The sequence below is a fragment of the Ahaetulla prasina genome, chromosome 1 (assembly GCF_028640845.1).
Source record: "Ahaetulla prasina isolate Xishuangbanna chromosome 1, ASM2864084v1, whole genome shotgun sequence".
Classification (NCBI taxonomy): Eukaryota; Metazoa; Chordata; class Lepidosauria; order Squamata; family Colubridae; genus Ahaetulla; species Ahaetulla prasina.
In genome coordinates, this window is record NC_080539.1 from 87,647,003 (window position 1) to 87,666,681 (window position 19,679).

The window sequence follows — 19,679 nt, forward strand, 5'->3', positions numbered from 1 at the left end:
AAATGAGAGGAAATGGGCAGGATTGCTGTACTAATATTCGAATGGGTCCCCTGTAATCCATCATTGTAGATACGATTTTAAAAAACAAAATTACATACCAAGCCAATCATAAAATGAAATATTAGTCGTTTGGTTAATGAAAAATGCTGCCAATTAAGTGATCAAACTGAATAGGCCCTATTTGTAGCTTTCCTTTACAAGAGGTTCTGCTTCATAGTAAAGCTCTTTTGTTTAATATAATTTTTGTTTAATAGAATATTTGTGATATTCATGATTTTTTTCATTTTTGACCACTATAGGTTTTTTTATAAAACGTCTTTAGTGCTACAGCCCCTGAGCTAACAAACTTGTTTTCCTGTGGTATTCATGAAATCTAAATTTTTCAGGAGAAAATAGAAATGTACTTGGTTGTATGTCATAAAATAATGATGTTATTAATTTGAATATACTTACTGGGGATAAACGAGAGAGTTTCTTTTTCTTACTTTTTATATTTGTTTCTTGTATTAGTATTATTAATATAATACAATTCTTAATAAAATTATTGAAACAATAATTATAGGTCATTATTATGCAAAAATAATGTTACCTATGTTTCAAAACTATGCATAAAAGACTAACAGGAACTAGTTCAGACAATCACAAGAAGTCAAAGACTGACTCAAAGTCATACACATACACACAATGCCTGTCTCAAAGAGTATGAGGCAGTGTAGCTATGCCTGCTAAATAAGATGGCAGCCCGCTGTGAGAAGTGTTCTACTGGCTTCTATTAAACAGTTTTTGCACATTAGTCCTTGCAGAATCATACTTCAAATCTACAGCATCATTAAAGTAACAGGAGACCATGTGAAGACAGAAACAGGACAATTTAAAAGAAAATGAAAATTGAAACACTTAATAAATTGGCTGCGTAACTAGGAATACATTGTTCATATAAATGGAATTATTTGGACACAGAATATAAAAAAAATTGAGTGATGCTCAAATTATGGCATCACTTTATATTTAAAGTTTGCCATGTTTAATTATAATTATTATCAATAATAATTTATTACCCCTGCCTAGATGGATAATAGTTTGGATCCAGAGTGTTCATTCCATAAACAGAAGTAATCTTCCCATGACTGAAATCTTGCTGAAGAAAAGGACACAGTTCACAATTCACCTCCTCCCCACCGCTGCCACCCTCATCTTCTCACCAACTTTCTACACAGTTTTTCTGGAGGAATGACCCACCAGCCCACATTTTGGGGGAATTACCCACTCACAGCTATCAGCAGAAACGTCTGCGAACAGAGTTTTATTCATAGCAACTTCCATTAAAAAGGCAGAATACAACATATGATAGGATTATAACATGATTACCATTATATTCCATAAAACTGAACCAATACTGATAATTCAAACAAAATTTGAAGGTAATTTAGATATCTACCAATAAAACATATGAATATTAACATTAACAGATCATTTGTACCTCCTGTTCACCATTCCATATCAAGAAGTATCACTGTTTTTAAAAACATTTTCAATATTTTTGTAGGTTCATTACAAATGTCTGACTGCAATTTGGTCACAACAAGAGTTATATCATACACAATTACAAATGGCATTATGATATCCAAAACAAACTATGCTTATGATCTCTAATATAAATGCAACTTGGTAAAAACAATCCTGCAAAAGCAGTCTTTTTTGTGGATGTAAATAATGTAATAGGTTCTTAGACTGAAACTCACTTGTATAACTCCTTCCATCATTTTCACCATCTTGTTGACTATCGCAATGACTTTGTGAGTTCGTTCAGCGGGACTGATGTCAGGTCTGTACTGGCTTGATAATACATACCGACATGTCATGTACAGAACATAAGTAGGCGATAGCTTAAAATGAACTGTTGAGCTATTGGTGTAATTGATGATGGCAGACAAAAAAGCATCCTCCGCTGAAGAACAAAAACAAAAAGGGGATAAGCTAACTCTTAACTGAAAAATCTAAGAAGCAATAATAAAACACCACTTCAGGAAAAAACCCAAATAAATTATTGGGATCACTTTCATGATTCAAACATTAACACCAAAATATTTTTACAAGATTAAATTACTGAAAATTAAATAATAAATAGTAAACAGGCAAGTAAAGCAAAATGCAAAAAGAAGTTTAATAAATTTGTATCAAAGATACTGTATCTGTATCTACATAATGTCTATGCCAATAATTTAAATGAATTTTCTCACATTAACCTAAAACATGGCAAGTAATTTAGTAATTCTATACATGGATTTGGAGTTATTCTTGTTTTAATGAGATAGTCAAAATCTTGTATTTTGCCTCAAGTATTTGATGCCCATGATCACTACTAACACCACTGGCAAAATGACTGAATGGCCATTTAATCTTTCTTGGGCTGCTGCTTTCTAAAATATTTAACACAGTAGATTTATCTTAAATTAGAAAGTTCATTCTTGTTAACTAAAGCAGATCCAAATAACTGAGAGTCTGACAAAATTCAGGACAAAACTAGTACTTTTAAACTGGTTTTTATATCTCACATCATATGGAATCAGAAATTTGCTTATAGACATGAATTTAAACATTGATTATTTTTATATCATTACTGCAGTAAATTTCTATTTCCAATATTATCAAAGTAAAACATTTTGTAATAAACGTTGTTATTACTCTTGATTATTTTTTTAAACAAAAATACATACTTACAGTTTTCTCTGAATTCAACACTTGCAGGTAGTATCAATTCTGGACCATCCTGAAGTCTAGAGGCGGAAAGCAGATGTTCAGAAATCCAGTTCAAGGAGAACAAATTAATTTCATTTTCAAGAGATAAAGAATTTTCCAAAGGTTTTTGTTTTATGGTTGTATACATTTTTTGTGTAGATATGAAATACAAAAATACTGGCGAGCGGGAAATATATCTTGTTACTTTCTTGCTCTTACTATTAGATTCACTGTTGCATTTGCTGAAAAGACAGCAAGCCTACTTGAATTGAAGATCTGCATTATTAATGCATTTGCAGCACACAATATATTGTTCAAGATAATTAGTCATCTACTGTAATTAGATCATGTTACTTAAACTTATAACCAGGGAAAAGAAAAGGGAACGAGAGGTTAATTTATAAACTATATTATAAAAGTATTACATAAAGGAGAGTTGTTGATCAGATAGCTCATTCAAGAGTAGTCATCTGATAGATTTCAGTATGCCGAGTACCCATAAATTGCTAAATAAAGGTTCAGGTAGTATGGGTAGAAAACAAGAGAAAGAATCTCAAAATATGAAGATTTGGAGATTAAGTCAGCACTTTTAATTTTAATTTGGTTGAGTAATATGTTATGAGCCATTGAAAGTCTATTTTTAAATTTATTGCTTTGACTGATTTCAGAAATACAATCTGCAGGTTAATAGATTACAGTACTTATAGAAATATTAAAATGCTGAATAGTGTTTGCCAGCTTTAATTAATTTCTCACATATTAGATTTAACATGGCTTAAAAGGAGGCTGTCCCCCCAACCCCCAAAAAGGTTGCTTCATGCATGTGACAAAACAAATGTACCAGGAATGTTTCAAATTAGTTGTTTATGGAGATGATCAATCATCTAGGTCATGGCTCCAGGGAATTATCAACGCTTCTTTGTTGGAGGGAGTTTTCCCTGCCACCTTGAAGGAGGCGGTGGTGAGACCCCTCCTTAAGAAGCCTTCCCTGGACCCAGCTATTTTAGGTAATTACTGTCCGGTCTCCAACCTTCGCTTTATTGCGAAGGTTGTAGAGAGTGCTGTGGCACGGCAGCTACCCCAGTACCTGGATGAAGCCGTCTATCTAGACCCATTCCAGTCCGGCTTCCGACCCGGATATAGCACGGAGACAGCTTTGGTCGCGTTGGTAGATGATCTCTGGAGCGCCAGAGATAGGGGTCATTCCTCTGCTCTGGTCCTGTTAGATCTCTCAGCGGCTTTTGATACCATCGACCATGGTATCCTGCTGCACCGGTTGGGGGGGTTGGGAGTGGGAGGCACCGTTTATCGGTGGTTCTCCTCCTATCTCTCTGACCGGTCGCAGACGGTGTTGACAGGGGGGCAGAGGTCGACCGCGAGGCACCTTACTTGTGGGGTGCCACAGGGGTCGATTCTCTCGCCCCTCCTGTTCAACATCTATATGAAGCCGTTGGGTGAGATCATCAGTGGCTTCGGGGTGAGATATCAGCTGTACGCTGATGACAGTCAGCTGTACTTTTCCACCCCGGGCCACCCCAACGAAGCTGTTGAAGTGCTATCCCGGTGTTTGGAGGCCGTACGGGTCTGGATGGGGAGGAACAAGCTCAAGCTCAATCCCTCCAAGACGGAGTGGCTGTGGATGCCGGCACCCCGACACAGTCAGCTGCAGCCGCAGCTGACTGTTGGGGGCGAGTTATTGGCCCCAAGGGAAGGAGTGCGCAACTTAGGTGTTCTCCTGGATGCACGCTGTCATTTGAAGATCATTTGACGGCCGTCTCCAGGAGAGTCTTTCACCAGGTTCGCCTGGTACGCCAGTGGCGCCCCTTCCTTGATCGGGATGCCTTATGCACAGTCACTCATGCTCTCGTTACCTCTCGCCTGGATTATTGCAATGCTCTCTACATGGGGCTCCCCTTGAGATGCACTCGGAGGCTTCAGTTGGTCCAGAATGCAGCTGCGCGGGTGATAGAGGGAGTTCCACGTAACTCCCATGTAACACTTCTCCTGCGCAGACTGCACTGGCTACCTGTTGCCTTTCGGGTGCATTTCAAGGTTCTGGTTACCACCTTTAAAGCGCTCCATGGCTTGGGGCCTGGGTACTTACGGGACCGCCTGCTGTTACCTCATGCCTCCCACCGACCCATACGCTCGCACAGAGAGGGACTTCTCAGGGTGCCGTCCGCCAAACAATGTCGGCTGGCGGCCCCCAGGGGAAGATCCTTCTCTGTGGGGGCTCCTACTCTTTGGAATGAACTTCCCCCTGGTTTACGCCAAATATCTGACCTTCGGACCTTTCGCCACGAATTGAAAACATACTTGTTTGTTCGCGCGGGGCTTTCTTAGACTGTTTAGATTCTGAATTTAAATTTTATTTAAGTTTTAAATTGGGGTTTTTTAGATTTTAAATATTTTAATTTTTCGGCCAAATTGTATAATAAGTTTTTTAATTTAATTTTTAATTGTACATTGTTCATTTTTATCCTGGCTGTACACCGCCCTGAGTCCTTCAGGAGAAAGGCGGTCTAGAAATCTAACAAAATAAATAAATAAATAAATAAAGATGCTTTTCAAAAGACAACTGGACTTTCTTGTTTTTTTCACTGAAAACATTTCACTTCTCATCCAAAAAGCTTCTTCAGTTCGGAAAGCCATAGTAACTGAAGAAGCTTCTTGGATGAGAAGTGAAACATTTTCAAGGAAAAAAACAAGAAAGTCCAGTTGCCTTTTGAAAAGCACTTTGGGATTTCAAATTAGTTGTAATCCAAAGAAGTAAAACCCTGACCACCCTAAGACAATGGTTCAAGAACTGAACACAAGCCGTTTGCTCCCCTTTCACCATATGGCCTCAAATGCAAGAAGAGTTAGGAACTGTCCAGAAAGAAACTCCATAGGCAGGCTGTTAGATAAGTATGAACAAATTGTAACAAGTAAAAAAAACTACTCTACAGAACTTGTAGCACACTATGATTTGCAATGGCTGTAAAATAAAAATAAAAAAACCACTAGTATCTTAATAAAAAATATAACCTATTATTTGGAAAGACCTTTCAAAGTATTAGTTTTCTCCATAAAAATACATACAAGTTTATTTATTTATTTATTTTATTTTATTAAATTTTTATACCGCCCTTCTCCCGAAGGACTCAGGGCGGTGTACAGCCAAGATAAAACACAGGAATATATACAAATTAAAACATTTAAAACCTAGCAAATTACAAAAAGGCTGATAATTAAAATTTAGTTTTAAAATTTTAGAAATATTAATAAAACCCCGAATTAAAATTTAACACTATTATGCCAGTCCCGCTTGAATAAATAGGTGTGTTTTTAGCTTACGACGGAAGGTCCGAAGATCCGCACTTGACGAAGCCAGGGGAAGTTCGCTCCAGAGCGCCGGTGCCCCCACAGAGAAGGCCCTACTCCTGGGGCCGCCAGCCGACACTGTTTGGCGGACGGCACTTAAGGAGACCCTCTGTGAGAGCGCACGGGTCGGTGGGAGGCATAAAGTAACAGCAGGCGGTCTCGTAAGTACCCGGGTCCTAAGCCATGGAGCGCTTTAAAGGTGGTAACCAAAATCTTGAAGCGCACCCGGAAAACCACAGGAAGCCAGTGCAGGCTACGGAGTAGTGCTGTTACGTGGGAGCCACGACTGGCTCCCGTTACCACTCGCGCAGCCGCATTCTGGACTAACTGTAGCCTCCGGGTGCACCTCAAGGGCAGCCCCATGTAGAGAGCATTGCAGTAATCCAACCTAGATGTAACCAGAGCGTGAGTGACCGTGCATAAGGCATCCCGGTCAAGGAAGGAACGCAACTGGCCGACCAAGCGAACTTGGTAAAAGGACCTCCTGGAGACGGCCGCCAGATGTTCATCAAAGGACAGCCGTCCATCCAGGAGGACGCCCAAGTTGCGAACCACCTCCTTTGGGGCCACTAACTCGCTCCCAACAGTCAGCTGCGGATGCAGCTGACTGTACCAGGGTGCCGGCATCCACAGCCACTCCGGCTTGGAGGGATTGAGCTTGAGTCTGTTTCTCCCCATCCAGACCTGTACAGCTTCCAGGCACCGGGACAGCACTTCGACCGCTTCGTTGGGGTGGTCCGGGGTGGAAAGGTACAGCTGAGTATCGTCAGCGTACAGGTGATAACTCACCCCGAAACCACTGATGACCTCACCCAGCGGCTTCATATAGATGTTGAACAGGGTAGGCGAGAGAAGTGACCCCTGAGGCACCCCACAAGTGAGGCGCCTCGAGGACGACGTCTGCCCCCCCGTCAACACCGTCTGCGACCGGTCAGAGAGATGGGAGGAGAACCACCGATAAACGGTGCCCCCCACTCCCAATCCCTCCAACCGGCGCAGCAGGATACCATGGTCGATGGTATCGAAAGCCGCTGAGAGGTCTAATAGGACCAAGGCAGAGGAGCAACCCCTGTCCCTGGCCCTCCAGAGGTCATCCACCAACGCGACCAAAGCCGTCTCCGTGCTATAACCGGGTCGGAAGCCGGACTGGAACGGGTCTAGATAGACAGTTTCCTCCAGGTGCTGGGGGAGCTGCCATGCAACCACACTCTCTACAACCTTCGCCACAAAGCGAAGGTTGGAGACTGGACGATAATTTCCCAAAATAGATGGGTCCAGGGAAGGCTTCTTGAGGAGGGGTCTCACCACCGCCTCTTTCAAGGCGGCGGGGAAAACCCCTTCCACCAAAGAAGCATTTATAATCCCCTGGAGCCAGCCTCGTGTCACTTCCTGAGCAGCCAGCACTAACCAGGAAGGACACGGGTCCAGTAAACATGTAGTTGCATGCAACCTCCCCAGCAACCTGTCCACGTCCTCGAGAGCCACAGAATCAAACTCATCCCAAATAACATCAGTTCCTTCTCAAACCTGCCTGTTGTGTTTTGTTTTGTTTTAATTTAAAAATAATGTTCTGTAAATTTTAGTCACAAAATTTAAAGAAGTATTTCTGGTACCTGCCATCCTGCTTGTGATAATCTTGCTGTTCTATTCTGATCATTGGTTTCACCATGCTTCGTTCAGCTGTGCTAGAAGTTGACATTCTGTCACAGTCCAATCTATTGATGCTCTGCTTCATACAACACATATCCAAAAGTTGTTTTAGTGGATTTAAATTTACTTTCATATAAAATGTGTGAATCCTCACAAGTTTCTTAAAGATTTATCTTATCAAATTTAGTAATAATGAACATACTTTCTGAAAACCTATCACTGTCTTTCTAAAACCAAATAAGCAAATGTTTCCTCTGAAGGTGCCCTGTCCATTCCCATATGGCATTCCAACAGTACAGCTGCTACAAATCTCCTCCTAATATTTTGCATAAATTCCATGAAAATGTTATTTGATAAATCAGTGAGAAAAAGACTGCCTGCACTTTAAAAATAAATCATCAAATCATTCAAAGCACTAAACAGAAAACTGAATGGTTATACTGAGATGTTCTTGTGTTTTTAAATATATTTAAAGTACCAACTGTTAAATCTGATAGTAGTCATGCTATTCAGACTAATAATCTGTTACCTTGCTTGTAGATAATCCTGTTACACTTTGGATGTCTCCTTCCAAATCAAAAGTAGTTTCTTGTACACCTCTGAGAAGGCAATATACATTCAAGAACTAGATGATTAGGAACATTCAGTAAACATAAGCATATATAATAAAAGCAATTCTTACATAATTGTTCAGTACTCATTGTTAGCAAATTCACTGTGTATTTGATTCATATAAAAATATAAAGTATCTGAAAGTGTTAAGAAGTGGTATGCACATTTTGGTTCAAACTTATTTTGAGCGTATAATTTCACAATTCAAGTTTGTGAAATGTCCTGGGCATTTTGAAAGTATCTTTGGATCAAACAGAGCTGACCCTAGCGCAAAACAAACGATTCACATTTGAAGTGTAAACCTCTACATGCTCAATATGATTCAAAATTAAATGTGTTAAGTCCTTCCTACCTATTTAAATGTAGGCAACCTTTTATTTTTTCCAAGCCTGAACATTTTATTTATCAGTTATTCTGTCAATCTTGTATACAGTCTAGAAATGTTGTATAAAATGTTTTAACTAGAGTATCGTGGCATCTCTTATTCTGAAATCTGATTTAATGTAAAATACCCTGAAATACTTTACCTCTGAATTTATTTCAGATTCTTTTTCAAACAGATTGAATAAAAACTAATGGTCATACTTCCAGTGGATTTGCTAACAATGATTATTATTTAATGATTTCAAGACAGAAATGCTATGATGCTATTTTTAAAGATCTAAAATACTTAATTAGCAATTGTCAAGATGATTCTTTTCTTCCATTGATATCAACTGAATTTTAATACTGTATATTTTTATAATGTAAAAAGATCCTGCAAGAATTCCAGTTAAAATATTTGAATACATTAAATGTATGTATATTTGTTTATTTCACCATATTATAGGCTACTGATACTTTTTGTTTATGTTAGTATTTCTTCTACAAATAAATTAGCAGACCCAGTAGACTTTAGGTCCAGGTACAGCACTGAAACAACTTTTGGCATCCTAGAATATGATCTACATCGGAATCTAAAGGAATAAAGTTCTAATTGAATGTCTGAACTTTGCAGCAAAAAAGTATCCTTCTTAGACAAGGATGAACTTCAGAAATACCAGACATAGGCAAAGTGCCAATCAGTCTCAAAAGATGATAAACAGGGTAGGTCTTATGTTGCTGAAAACAGCCTTTTGGGGAGTACACTTATACTGTACAATTCCCTACCTTGGAAAGTAGGTCAATTCCTACCACTAAGATGACCTTTTGTCATCAGTTACTTAAAACACTCTTTATGATGGTATTAGTTTCAGTATCAAAATAAATTCCATTTTAATTACTACAGTTGCACTCTTCTATAACTTTTCTTTGTAACTTTTAATAGCATCATCATATATTGTTTTTAGTTGTCATTAGTTGCCGAGATAGTCCATAAGAAGAGTAAAATATAAATGTATAAATTGATTTCTGCTAATGTACAGTATTATTAAAATCCTAACATTTATTCTAATTACTAGCTGGACGCCCATGCTTTGCTACAAAACTATGTGCTCGGGCTTGATAAATTGACATTTACAGCCAGAAACTTAATATAGAATGTGTAACTCCATAGCATCAGAGTGTATTAATATAAGGGCACTGGCAGTTGGAACAGAGGGGAAGTGGGAGGGGAATGCCTTAGTCCGAAGCATCCATCAGTATTCATCTGGCTAGCATCCTGTCAGTGTGTGAGAGAGTTGAGGGGTGTTTGGAAACTTGAACAGTATTTGCTGTGTGAGCAAGAAGGAGACAGGAAGGAGGCTGGGCATGGCTTAGTTCAACTGTTCTGTAGTAAAGCTGCTTGCTGCTGTAAAAGTAAAACTGAAAATGAAACTCCTCTCCTCTGCTTGTGTTTTGCATTTGGAACAGATTTCTTTTCAGGTGGGGAGGGAAAGCAGAACTCGTTAGCATCAGAGCGTGTTAATAATAACATAGGAAATACTAATGCTCTGATGGTCATTTCAAAAAATCCTTTCTTAGTGAGCATCTAGAAGCCTACAGGAACATATGTGGCAAATTTCAAATGTAGGCTTTATGGTTCTGGAGATTTCGTGATTAATGTGTAAGTGGTTTTTGCTTTTTTAGATAGATAGATAGATAGACAGATGATGACATGTGAATTGCAGAAGAGTTCATACAATGGAGAACAATTACTGGTGAGCAGATTAACATCATTATTAGTTGACACATTACATAAAACATTGATACACCTTCACCATCTTAAATAATTTTCTAAATTTGGGATTACTTCTTAAAAACTGTGGATTTACCCAGATTTGAGACGTGAATTTTTGACCATGTGACCTGCATCTAGACGTCCTTTAGGAATATGATCTTGAATGGGGTCCACAAATTTAAATACATGAGAGGTCCCAAACTGAACTTTCATACCACTTTGCAGCATAGTGGTCTCAGAGATCCGTTGACCTTCTACGTAAGTTTCAGCATCAATGCTTCTGGGAGTCACTGTAACAACTCCATCCATGTTAGTAAGGTCACAGTGATGTGACTGAATTCCTGGACCAAATAACTGAAGATACAAATAATCAAATCAAAAGCAAAAACATATATCAGGATTTTAAATTAAATATAATAAATATGCAATCATTATATAACTCAAAGAGACATCCATTTTCTCTTAAACCACAAATTGTTGCAAATTGATGGCACATAACCAATCATCAATAAAATATTATGTAAGCAGAACAGAGTTGTTAGACTGTAATGGGATCAACAATTAATTAGTGATCAATTCCTTTCCAATAATGCTCTTATTGTAGAAAGTTTTTAACTACTAAAATGTAGCAGTAAAATTCATTTTTAAAAGACATCAAATTATTATTTATTTTTACTATGTTTTATCTTATTGAAGCAAACTGAGAACATTTGTACTAAGAAGTGATTGCAAAATTGAGATTAGATCTGTTTCATAGTATGTTTCCAATCAATTTTATGCTTTTATTTATTTATACTAAGATGTGTTGAACCAACAATTTTCTCACTCAATAATTCCAGCCTAAATGTGTCCTTTATTATTTCTGTTGTGAATTATTTTCAGAAGTAATTACAGTAAAATGTTTTAATAAAAACAGAAACTATAATTGACAAAATCTATGAACACAGAACAAAATGATACAAAAGTATTTTAGAAATCACTGATGAAACAAACAAAATTATACTTTTCACTTGTTCAAATTTAATCTAAGCCATGATACAAGACAGTGCTTTAGGTTTGTGAGGACCTTTATCCTCTCAATATTCATTTACCACATTAGGAATTCAATATTTCTGAATACAATTCAAAATATATCACAAGTGCCATCAGATCAGAATACCAAGAATATCAAGAGACATAAATACTAATTTGCAAATTCATATTTTTGAAGACCATTATTTGGTGGGCTTTTTACAAATAGCAATAGCACTTAAGACTTATATACTGCTTCACAGTGCTTTACAGCCTTCTCTAAGCAGTTTACGGAGTCAGCATATTGCCCCCAACAATCTGGGTCCTCATTTTGTCAACCTTGGAAGGCTGAGTCAACCTTGAGCCAGTGAGTGATCAAAACTTCTCATACAAGGAAAGTTAAAACATAAAGCCAAGATCAAGAGCTCATTTCAAAATGACAGAACACAAACCTGCATTACCCCGAAGACTGTCTTCTCTTTTTCCACCTACTAAATATACAGTTGTTTAACATAACATAACAACAGAGTTGGAAGGGACCTTGGAGGCCTTCTAGTCCAACCCCCTGCCCAGGCAGGAAACCCTACACCATCTCAGTCAGATGGTTATCCAATATTTTCTTAAAAATTTCCAGTGTTGGAGCATTCACAACTTCTGCAGGCAAGTCGTTCCACTTATTAATTGTTCTAACTGTCAGGAAATTTCTCCTTAGTTCTAAGTTGCTTCTTTTTTTGATCAGTTTCCACCCATTGCTTCTTGTTCTACCCTCAGGTGCTTTGGAGAACAGCCCGACTCCCTCTTCTTTGTGGCAACCCCTGAGATATTGGAACACTGCTATCATGTCTCCCCTAGTCCTTCTTTTTATTAAACTAGACATACCCAGTTCCTGCAATCGTTCTTCATATGTTTTAGCCTCCAGTCCCCTAATCATCTTTGTTGCTCTTCTCTGCACTCTTTCTAGAGTCTCAACATCTTTTTTACATCGTGGCGACCAAAACTGGATGCAATATTCCAAGTGTGGCCTTACCAAGGCATTATAAAGTGGCACTAACACTTCACGTGATCTTGATTCTATCCCTCTGTTTATGCAGCCCAGAACTGTGTTGGCTTTTTTAGCAGCTGCTGCACACTGCTGGCTCATATCTAAATGGTTATCCACTAGGACTCCAAGATCCCTCTCACAGGTACTACTATTGAGCAAGGTACCACATATACGGTACCGGTGCATTTTGTTTTTTTGGCCTAAATGTAGAACCTTACTTTTTTCACTGTTGAATTTCATTTTGTTAGATAGCGCCCAATGTTCAAGTCTGTCAAGATCTTTCTGTAACTTGAGCCTATCTTCTGGAGTGTTGGCTATTCCTGCCAGCTTGGTGTCATCTGCAAATTTGATGAGTTCCCCATCTATCCCCTCGTCCAAGTCATTGATGAAGATGTTGAAGAGTACTGGGCCTAAAACAGAGCCTTGGGGTACTCCGCTGCATACGTCCCTCCATGTGGATGTAGTTCCGTTGAGGACTACATGTTGAGTGCGGTTTGTCAGCCACGAATTGGTCAGTTACGAATTCATCTGGTGGTGGTGCTGTCTAACCCACATTTTTCTACTTTATCTAGTAGTAGGTTATGGTCTACTTTATCAAATGCTTTACTGAAGTCCAAGTAAATTATATCGACAGCATTCCTCTGGTCTACTAATTTTGTCATTTTGTCAAAGAATGCAATAAGATTAGTCTGGCATGATCTGTTTTTGACAAACCCATGTTGGCTTTTGGTTATTACTTTGTTTGCTTCTAGGTGTTCGGTGATTCGTTGCTTGATTATCTTTTCCAGAATCTTCCCCGGTATTGAGGTCAGGCTGATAGGTCTGTAGTTTCCTGGATCTGTTTTTTTTCCTTTTTTGAAGATGGGAACTACATCAGCTTTTTTCCAGTCCTCTGGCAGCTCCCCTGTGCTCCAGGATCTTTTATAGTTTAGTTTAGTTTATAACTATAACTTTAGTTTATAACTATAACTATAACTTTAGTTTATAACTATAACTATAACTATAGTTTATAACTAATAGTTTATAACTATTAAAATTGGACTTTTCTTCAGATTCCTACTTTTACTAAAACCATATACTCAAATCAGTACAGTGTATGACTATAAGGATTCGACAATGACTTCAGAGAACCATTTTAAAATACTTCTCAAGTTTGTATTATTAATTTAAGAATTTAGTATGTTATTGACTTTCTCCAGCATCACTCAAAATATTAAATTTTCTTCAAATGTTCCAACAGGCCTTTGTGCATTGCAATGTTACAGAAGAGTTTAATTGTATGCCCTGCCAAGTGGTGGGTTGCTACCGGTTTGCCCTGGATTGGGCAAACTGGTAGCACCATGCAGAACTGGTAGCAAAATCGGTAGAGGTATCTTGAAACCTGCCCCTGGCTGACTCACTTGGAAATTTTGCATTACACGTCAAAAAAGATATTTTAGCCTCCCAACTGTATTTTGCAACCAATTACATTTTTGTTCAAATATGCTAAATGTGGCTTACAAACATAATTATTTAATACTCTGAAACTTGAATACAAACTCTTATGGAATTGTTTGTCCCAAATAATTATTGAACTCACCTGAATGGAGTTGTCATCAAATTTTTCTGTACCAACTTCTGTCACACTTAGTTGCAAACGATAGAGCTTTGGTTTATCTCTGGAGTCAGAACCATCTGTAGCAACAGATAATAATATCATGAAACCAAGCAAGAGACACTGATTTTTTAACATCTAATCATCTACATTGACTTAATGACCTGTAGCTTAGTGACTGTTACCGTGGACTCTTCCAGGACTGCTTATCAAAGTTCTGTTGCTCCCACCCCCGCTGAATCACATGATTGCATTTTGGGCACTCAGCAAGTACAGTCATTTGCAATGCCCCCACACAATTTATAACGATTTTTAACATTTGTTACTGGAATCCGGTGTCTACTTCTGGTTTCAGGCAAAAAATGCCCATGGATTCGCTTAACAATTGTCTCAAAAAAGATTATAAAATAAGGTACAGTCACACAGTGATCTACTGAACGACCAGTACAATGTATGATCTTAATTCTGACCATAGCTCAAGACTCCCCATATTGTGTCAAATGTAACCTCAAAACTAATTTTAACTATGTTTAAAAATTAATTATTCTCTGTGCTACCAAAAGGCTGCTCTGTGCCACCAAAAGGCTGCTCAAAAGATCATCCCTTTCTTCCGCTAGCTCTCATTTTCTTCCTTTGCAGATGGAAAAGTTTGCTTTTAATGTTAAATTCTTTCTATTCTACATATTTTCATTTGTGTATTATTAAAAGATTAAATAGAACACTTCTTAAATTATATAAGAAATCTTTTCCCCCAAATGTGGGAGAACAAGCTGTAAAACTTTCAGCCTGTTTATTAGTTTTATCTCACCTTTAATATTTTTTACAGACTCAAGGCAGTGGATATACATAATGCTCTTTCTTCCAATTTTCCCCACAATAACAACACTGTTACCTCACTATTTTTGGGCTAAGAGAGAGTGAGTGGCTCAAGGTCACCCAGTCAGTTTTCATGTCTAAGGTGGGACTAGAATTGACAGACTCCTGGTTTCTATTTTTTAAAAAATAAGTTTTTAGTTTTTAAACATTTTAATGTAACAATAGCGCATATGAATTCTCAAATTATCACTTATAAGATGAGAACTGGTTACATCTGTGCCTTATATCAATAAAGTCTAGGTTTGACTGACTATATACATAGTTACAAAATATAATTATCCTAAAATATCAGAAGCATTATGTGATTTTGGCATGTGATCCCAAATATGCAAAATATCTGCCAAATATTTATTCTGGATGCTCAATTATTGTATTTCACAAATTATTTTTATTTGAACATTTGCAGTGCATAGGTATGGCAATATCCATGTCAATGATTTTGATGAAATAATATTTAGAAAACAATACTGTAATACATATTCCACAGTGTTGTAATTTCTATTCAATGTTAAGTTGTTATCTCAATCTAACAACAAATCAAAGTAGTAATCCTAAACAGAATTCTCCTTTGCATTGAAATAAAAAGTAGGGCATATGTGAATGCCAGATAAACCAACCAACCAATTAGGCCCTATTTTGTTAAAAGTAACTGAATACTAAGCAGAAGTGCCTCTAACCAGGTTTATGCCTCTCTATGTCTGTTTGTCTGTAGCTTAATAATATGGATTCCATTGATTTGCAGTAGGAGCTTTTAATTCACTGTTGAGAAGGGGTGTACAAACTACTTTATGCACAAATAGTTGCATGCAGAAAATAATCCATAATAAAACTGAAATGTTAGTCCACATATGGACTGAAACGGGCCTGTTTTTTTTCTGGATTATGATTGAAACAGAGATGTGCAAAGCAAAAGTGTTGGTGAGGGAAGCTAAAGCCACCAAAGAGGAAGGGAGGAAAGAAGGGAAAGCACTGGGAAGATCAGGGAAAGTACAAGTACAGGGGTGGAGGGGGAGGTTTATATGTTTTATGTTTCCGATAATTGCTAACATAATAAATACAGTTAAATTGGGCCATGGGAATATATTTAATGTCAAGAAAAATCTAAAACCAATATAATGGATGGATGGATGACATACAGATGAGACAGAACTGTTATTAAAATTTGTTTTTAAGTGGTTACAGATATTCTAATCTAAATTATCTCCCAAGTAGTAATTTATATTTAAGATTAGACCACCCTGTTTGAGTGAAATATACACAGGTCCTTCCTCACCGATAATGCTGCCAACTCTGATATCCGTCAGGCAGATGTGATAGCCACAAGGAAAGCAATTTTCTTCGTCTTCTCTCTTACATGAGAGAAGGCAAAGACTAGCTCCCTCAATGGTTCAAAAGATGCCTTGGTCAATGCCTCTAAAACCCTTGTCAGATCCCAAGTTGGATAATAGTGGAGCGTAGGGGACCATAGATTAGAAACCCCATGCAGAAATGCACGCACCATCAGATGGTGAGCGAGGGAGCCCCAGTCCCCAAATGTCAAAACAGAACCCAGTGCAGCCACCTGCCTTCGCAGAGTATTAGGGGAAAGCCCCCGTTCCAGTCCCTCTTGTAAAAACTCCAGCACCTCTGCCACTGAGGCTGAAGTAGGGTCCCAATGTCTTGTGTTACACCAAGTCGTAAAGGTGGTCCATGTGGCATTATAAATGCATGCGGTTGAAGGCTGCTGGCCGCCTGAATCATCCAGATGACCCTGGTAGAAAATTTCTCCCGTCTTAGGAGCCTCCGCTCAAATGCCAAACGGCTAACTGGAGCCTCGGAGGAGGGGAAAGAAATTCAAGTGAGAGCCCTGCTCTTACTATCTCCCTGACCCAGAGATTTGTTGTTAGGTCATCCCAGTGGTCCACAAACAGGCTTAGTTTGCCCCCAATAGATGCCTGAGGCTAGCTGTCACTTGGAGCAGCGATCCCCTCTGCCACCGTTGCCCCTAAAGGGCCTCCCAAATGGTGGTTGTCTAACCCTGCCAAAGGTAGGCTTGTCGGTTTGGTATCCTGATCTGGACTGGAAGGACCACTGTTGTTCGGGAAAGTTTGCTCCAGCTCCCCCCTGACAGAAGGAGGGCTGCCTAAAGTATGGTGACAGACGGAAATCGACCCGTCTGCCCTAAGAAGGAAGCACCTTCCTCTTGTCCCTGGTCTTCATCAGTAAAGGGTTCAATGACTGGCCAAATATATGTCCCCCTTCAAAGGGGGCCAAGGCCAGTTTCCACTTATTTTTAGTGTCCATGTGCCAGTGATGTAGCTAGAGCATACGTTGAGCTGTAACAGACGATGCCAAGCCCTGGCAGAAAACTTGGTGGAAGCCAAAGTTGCGTCGGTGGTATACTCCACCACCGCCAAGATTTTGGATAGGTCCTGATGAGCCTATATATCCTCAGGTGCTAAGTGAGACTGGAGCTGCCACAGCCATCGGACTGACGCCCTGGTAAAGGACGTCGCCGTGGATGCCCAAGAAGCCACCAGGTGAGCCGTCTCCTCTCTCCGTTCCTCCACCTTCAAGGTGTCCTCCACATCAGGCAGTAAAATGGAGGAAGAGGTGAGTGTAGCCACAGGAGAATCCACCTTTGGGACCTCCAGCAATTTAAGTAGGTCTGCATTCACACCAAGAAGCTGATTATCTAACCCAGTGGCCCTAGATGCCGTGGTCAGTGAGATCCACTGCTGAAATATCATTTCCAAAAACATCTCTGGTTTAGGGATGGTATCTGCCTCCACCACCTGTTCTGTGAACAGGAAATCATCCTGTTCCCCGCTGTCAGGGGTAGGTCCAGTTGTCTTAGGGGCCTGGCCCAGATGTGCCGTAGCCTGTGCCTTTGCTAACAATGGTTTCATGATAGCGGGGTTAAACAGGCCCTTGAAGGGAAGTTTTGAACGAGAATCCTGCTCCAAATCTGAAAAATCCCCCCCACCTTGAAACTCCCCTGAATAAAACCTAAGTTCAGAAGGAGTGGCTGAAACAGGATCCTGGTAGTCAACCACTGCAGGCAGAAGCCTCCGAGCTTCCATTTCTGGCCCCAAGGTATGTATTTGGGCAGGTGCCTGAAACTGTTGGCGCATGCCCTCTGCAATGCCCCTTGTTATGGCCTTATCAATCCAGTTTCATAAATTGTGGCACATCTTGTTCCCCCACCTCCCTTGGCAGAGCCCCACCATAGGTGAATGTGGCCTCAGGGGCCCTAGGCGCCACCCCTGAATGCCCAGGCCTTGGCTGTGGGTCCCTTAGGGCCTCAGGGGACCAGGGCCGGGCAGCACCAGACTGGAAAGGTACATTCTGAGTCTGCTGAACAGACAAATCTGGGAGCAGAGAAACCACCTGGCGTTCTGAAATACCAGAATTAGACAAGGCCTGAGGTAAAACCCCAGCTGAGGCCTTAGAAAACTCCTTGTCAAGGTTCTTTTGTCTTATCTGGGCAGTCCTTTCATCTGCCTTAAGAGAGGCCTGAACGTGTTCTGGCCCTGGCCCTAATCTTTGCAGCCACAACAAGGCTGGCTGTCCTGGCTGGCACCCTGCCCACCCTGTCAGGCTGAGGCGACCAGGAGCCCTCTGCTGAAAAGGATGCCTGTCTGCCATTGTCTTCCATGTTGACCAGTTGCTAGGCCCGAAGCCAACTGCAAGGCCCTCAATAAAAGGGACAAGGTCTTTGCAAAATGTCAAACCCCCTTCGGGAGCAAAGAGGCCAGAATTCTTTCAAGGCTGAAATAGTCAGACTGGCCGGTTTGTGATAAGGTTTAAACAGGGCAGAAAGGAAAATACTGGCCTGATCCCACAATGCAGATATGAAGACAAAATGGCCACAGGAACCTCAAAATGGCTTACTCCAACCGTTGCAGATAAGAAATGGTTACCAGAATCAGTCCCACCGGCCCAGCCAGGTCAGGCCGCAAAGCTAGCCTGCAGGTGACGAAAATGACTGGCAAATGTCCAGGATTCCCATCCGCCATCATGGAGAACCCTACCAACCCTGTGGCCACTGCCCAATGCCAGGGGAGCAAAGCCACCCGGACTAGAGGCCGCCAAAGGAAAGCACAGGAAACAAGGCCACCGCGACTATTTTCTGGTAATCAGGGAGCACGCCAGGCTATGGATGGCTAGTGCAATCTGGCGGCTCTGCAACGGGTCCTCACCACAGCGCTCACAGCACTGATCAAGTCAGGCGGCAAAAACGGCCCACGCCCAGGCTGCAGGAGGCTGGCGTGGCTGCTGAGGCTCCAGCCGCAGCCAGCAGCAAAAGTGCAAGCCCGCTCTACAGCTGACTGGCGCAGGATCAATTGGAGCAAAGGAAAACTGCGCCAAGGCTCCAGCAGCTTCAATTGAGGCACTCCGACACAGCGGAGTGGAGGGAGGCGGAACCTCAGAAGTTTCAACTCAGTCCACAGAGCTAGAGCCTAGAATAATCTAGCCTACCACCTCCCATCACCACACTATGGAGAAATTGTGGTTATAAAACTGAAGCTTTCATTTACTTTCTCTCAATATTGTTTGTAACTAAACAATGAACATTGAATATATTGCATATATAGCCCTACAAGAGCATTATGCAAAACCTACAGATATACTGTATCTGCTGCTTTAACTAATTTGTTGAGCTTTTTCCCTAC

At 40.1% G+C, this 19,679-nt stretch overlaps 1 protein-coding gene across 20 annotated transcripts in view; it reads right to left on the bottom strand.

Moving 5' to 3' along the window:
* AFDN (afadin, adherens junction formation factor) overlaps positions 1 to 19,679 on the bottom strand; it is a 101,271-nt gene that overhangs the window by 36,859 nt on the left and 44,733 nt on the right. For 12 of the 20 annotated variants that reach the window (XM_058167780.1, XM_058167830.1, XM_058167814.1 and 9 more), the window contains exons 9-14: positions 14,134 to 14,228; positions 10,596 to 10,855; positions 8,282 to 8,351; positions 7,716 to 7,828; positions 2,722 to 2,777; positions 1,743 to 1,948 (exon numbers count right to left, since the gene is read on the bottom strand). In XM_058167780.1, coding sequence (XP_058023763.1) covers positions 1,743 to 1,948; positions 2,722 to 2,777; positions 7,716 to 7,828; positions 8,282 to 8,351; positions 10,596 to 10,855; positions 14,134 to 14,228 — 800 coding nt within the window. Of the gene's footprint in view, positions 1 to 1,742; positions 1,949 to 2,721; positions 2,778 to 7,715; positions 7,832 to 8,281; positions 8,352 to 10,595; positions 10,856 to 14,133; positions 14,229 to 19,679 lie in introns of all 20 variants that reach the window. The other 8 variants (XM_058167752.1, XM_058167759.1, XM_058167745.1 and 5 more) reach the window with 1 other exon arrangement.